The 4,780-nt window shown below is 37.0% G+C and overlaps 1 protein-coding gene across 2 annotated transcripts in view; it reads right to left on the bottom strand.

The window, feature by feature from the left end:
* PPP3CA (protein phosphatase 3 catalytic subunit alpha) overlaps positions 1–3,717 on the bottom strand; it is an 82,255-nt gene extending 78,538 nt beyond the window's left edge. For both annotated transcript variants that reach the window (XM_017511350.2, XM_017511351.2), the window contains exon 1: positions 3,558–3,717. In XM_017511350.2, the coding sequence (XP_017366839.1) occupies positions 3,558–3,647 (90 nt within the window). In that variant the 5' untranslated portion in view covers positions 3,648–3,717. The remainder of the gene's footprint in view (positions 1–3,557) is intronic.
* Between the last annotated feature and the right edge of the window lie 1,063 nt (positions 3,718–4,780).

Raw genomic sequence — 4,780 nt, 5'->3', positions numbered from 1 at the left:
TTTTTAACATGGAGTCTTGCTCTATCGTCAGGTTGGAGTGCAGTGGCGCGATCTCAGCTCACTGCAACCTCCACCTCCCAGGTTCGAGCGATTCTCCTGCCTGTCTCCCGAGTGGCTGAGACTACAGGCTCACGCCACCACGCCCAGCTAATTTTTGTATTTTCAGTAGAGACAAGGTTTCACCATGTTGGCCAGGATGGTCTCGATCTCTTTATCTCGTGATTCACCCGCCTCGGCCTCCCAAAGTGCTGAGATTACAGGCTTTAGTTACCACACCCAGTAACGTCTTTACTTAAAAAAATAAAACTCTAAAACTCTCTAGTTAGGAATAGTTTTAGAAGATTTCAGGTGGTTCAAGGACAGAGATTCAGAAGGCTGCACTCTTCCAGTAAAAAAAAGGTAAATAAAGACCAATAAGACTAAAGAATATTATCCAAAGATGGAGTTGATGGGACAAAGAGGGAAAAGTCCAACTGTGCCCATTGTTACTCAAGCCACACATGATGTAGTACCTTAATATAAAATTGATAAGCAAGTGTTGTTGCCTTCGATTAACTTTGGAAAGATACAAAGTTGTGAAAAATCACAAATGTTATAATAAAAAAAATACCAATGTAGCACAACATTATTTGGCTGACAAAAATAATCACTCCATCATGATAGTCTCAGGATTTCCTCACTTAGATGGCAAGCTTCAAGGAAAGCAGAATACCTTTTTCATTCATCCTCAAAAACTTTATTAGGAGCACTATAAATGTTAAATGAGTAAGATGAATTTAAGAGTTACTAAAATTATTTTTAAAATATTTACTTAGAGTCTACTTAACACAGGCCAGATTATAGGCTCACACACTTTGTAATCTGAGCACTTAGGGATGTCAAGGTGGGAGAATCGCTGGAACTCAGGAGATGGAGACCAACCTAGTCAACATAGTAAGAACCTGTCTCTACTAAAAGTGAAAATTAACTGGGCATGGTGGTGTGTGTCTGTGGTCTCAGCTACTTTGGAGGCTGAGGTGGGAAGATCACTTCAGTCAGGGAGATTGAAGCTGCAGTAAGCTATGACTATGCCACTGCATTGTTGCCTGGGTGACAGAGGGAGATCCTGTCTCATTAAAAGAAAGAAAAGAAAAAAAGGAAATGAAGAGAAGAGAAAAGATAAAGATCCTATATAACCCTAATTCAAGGGGAAGAGCAGAAATCTTCGTACTTCCATTGCTGTTTCTTGCCTACCACAGTCCTCCTTATACCTGACCACATACGAAATCACCTATGGCCATATCAACAAATTATGGCTCATGAGATACAAGTTGAAGGAACTGGGCCATTTCTGGGAAACATCCTTAAACAAGAAGACATACCCTTCTCTTTCTCCCTTTCCTTCTTGTTGAATATTATGTGGAGAAATGATGGTTGAAACTGATGTAGCCATCTTGGGTCACTAGGTTGTCTTTGGAATGAGGCCATGAATATCAGAGCAAGAAAGCAGATGGAGCCTAGAAGCCAGCACCGTGCTGTGCCACACCAGTCCTGGTTTGCCCTCAATGGACAAAAGATAGAAAAACATCTATCTTGTCCAAACCACCATTATGTAGGAGTTTTGTTTTGTTGTGGTTAATCCTGGCAAATACCAGTCCTAATGTGATATAAAGGTCTTACAAAATTAGTACTCAATTGCTTTTCCATTAGTTAAGCTGGACAGGCTGGCCCCAAGAACAAAACAGGGTTGGCAGAGTTCACTGATTTCTTCCTCTGTACTTTTGCTCACTTTAATTTTCTTCCCAGCTAAATCTTGTTCTTTGATTCAGTCTTTCCCAAACATGTGTTCTTAATATTCTCTCACTTTTCTCTAATCCTATCACACTTATTATTTTGTACGTCCTTTAATCACAAGGTTTTAATAATCCATTCAAATAACTGAACCCTGGATGATCACCTATTCCAGGCTTCTGATTCTATACAGATTTTTATGGTTCTATTTTCCAACATAGATTTAGGTTTCTAGAGAGCAAGAATGTATATTACATTTCTTAAAATTCCTCACAGCCCTATTCATAGTGCATATACATTTTATATGCTTGACAATACTTATTTATCAAATGGAGGAAACAGTAAGAATTTATTTTCTCTTCTGGGATTTATACACCATTACAATTCCTTCTTCTCTCATTGTCACCTAGGAATAATTAAGAAATCTGTGTTCTTTAAATGCAGAAGGGATTATTGCTGGTGGAAATACGTATATGTTTATATAAACTTTTCTGTGTCTGTGTGTAATCAGTGACTAAAGGTGAATTAAATAACTGAAAAATAAAACTAATATAATTTTATACAGAAAAGCTGTTTAAGGATGACATGCTTTTTAACATTAAATATTCCTTTAGTAAATAAAACTATAATAAATTTTTTGAAATATAGAATCTTTTTCTATGATTATTATGAATATATGATGTTGGTGTGAGTCTCTATAATGTTGGTTTCTCTCTTTAATTAAGAACAATCATTTTCCTTTTTAATGCTCTTTTTTGATAGCACATGTCAGCTACTATACACAAGGTCTGATTCTTTAAAACCTATTCAATTTCAAACCATTTCTTTCAATAAATTATTTAACACACCATGTTAGGCACCAAGAAGAACAAAGACATGAATAAAACAATGTCTCTGCCTTTATTTTGAATTTAGTTTTTCTTACTTAAAGCAGATGCATATGGGAGGCTGCGGAAGAACCCCTACTCAAAGGTTATCATTTTGTTTTAATTAATGAGTTTGACAAATTATCCTAGTTAGATGACAGGTGCCAAAAAGGACAAAATATAGCAGCCATAAGTGTATTCACACATGCACAGTCACAGACACAGACATATGTACTTCACTATCAATTTACACAGGTCTCATAATTTTAAGGCATAAACATGCAAATCCATGCCTGCTTATTTGATCAGCTTTGATTAGTTCTTTCAATGGAAAATGGGATTATTTATTGTAAACTAAGATGTAATTTTTGAAAATTTGCAAATATATAAAATGTACGAAAGGCAAGATCTTACTATTTACCATTTTTTCAGCATCTCTATTAAAAAATACGGGAATCAGGCTGGGCTCGGTTTCCCGCACATAATCCCAGCATTTTGGGAGGCTGAGGCGGGTGGATCACCTGAGGTCAGGAGTTCAAGATCAGCCTGGCCAACATGGTGAAACTCCATCTCTACGAAAATACAAAAATTAACCGGGCGTGGTGGTGGGCACCTGTAATCTCGGCTAGTCAGGAGATGAGGCAGGAAAATGGCTTGAACCCTGGAGGCGGAGGTTGCAGTGAGCAGAGATCACGTCACTGCATTCCAGCCTGGGTGACAGAGTCAGACTCTGTCTCAAAAACAAACCAACAAAAACATATAGGAATCAACTGAAAATAGAACATGTAATATCCTATGAATGAAGTGCAATACATTTCATTGTTAGAGGTTTCCATAAGGCAGTAACATTTACTGCTTTTATTTTTTTGAGATATTGTTGATCCATAACTGAACAGCTAAGAAGGTATGATGTAGACTTACTTCGATACTGAAGTACCCTCTGTCAACATAGTCCCCTAAGAAGAGGTAGCGAGTGTTGGCAGGAGATCCCCCGACTTCAAAGAGCTTCATCAAGTCAAAGAATTGTCCATGAATGTCCCCACAAACTGAAAGAAACAAAATTCATTTTATGGTCATATTACGTTAGGAGTTTGAATTAAATAAAATTCCAAAATTTTAGATCCAGACTTAATTTCAAGTTTATCTGAGCCAAAACATTCTTTTTCAGAACAAGAAAGTAAGACAGAAAAGCTAAGTACTTCGCTCAGGTTTCCAAAGTTAATTAGCGGCAAACCTGGCTCTAAAGTCTGGGTCCACTAGTATACAGATTAATTATAAAAAATGAAGACACTAATAACAATAACAGCTATCATTGTGCACTTAACAATTTTGTATGAGACGCTGCTAGGACGTTTATACACATTTTCTAATTTAACCCTAATAATGCCATGAGACATATTTTCATTTTGCAGGTAAGAGATGGCTCAAAGAATGGTTCAGGAATTTGGCATAATCTATGTACAACTGAGGTCTGAATACATGGCCACTATACATTACTGCCTTCCTGAAGAGAAAGAAACTTTGATATGTATCATAAAACCTTCATTTCATTGAATCCAAAATGTTATCTATTGTAAGACACATCATTAGTTTACGTATCACTAAGAAAGAATGAAAAAAACTCCAATTAAACTTAAATTATAAGGAGCATTTTTATAAAATGTTAAAGTGAAAAAAACAACAAGTATTAAAAACTGTGAAACTCTACCAAAAAAATTACTGGGAACTGGTATTTCTTAACATTCTCACTTTCTCTTTTAAACCAAGTTTCTTGGAAGAGCTATTTTGTCTCTTTAAAAAAAAATCATTTATTTAATATTTATTTCATTTCCACTTTCAGAGCTCTAAAAAATAATATTTTTAGGCCAGGTGCAGTGGCTCACGCCTGTAATCCCAGCACTTTGAGAGGCCGAGGAGGGCAGATCATAAGGTCAGGAGTTGGGAGACCTGCCTGGCCAACATGGTGAAACCCTGTCTCTACTAAAGATACAAAAAATTGGCCAGGCGTGGTGATGTGCACCTGTAATCCCAGCTACTCGGGAGGCTGAAGCAGGAGAATCACTTGAACCTGGGAGGTGGAGGTTTGCAGTGAGCCAAGATCATGCCTTTGTACTCCAGCCTGGGCAACAGGGCAAGATTTCATA

The sequence above is a fragment of the Cebus imitator genome, unplaced genomic scaffold (genome assembly GCF_001604975.1).
Source record: "Cebus imitator isolate Cc_AM_T3 unplaced genomic scaffold, Cebus_imitator-1.0 Scaffold447, whole genome shotgun sequence".
Classification (NCBI taxonomy): domain Eukaryota; kingdom Metazoa; phylum Chordata; class Mammalia; order Primates; family Cebidae; genus Cebus; species Cebus imitator.
This window is presented reverse-complemented; position numbering and strand designations above follow the sequence as displayed.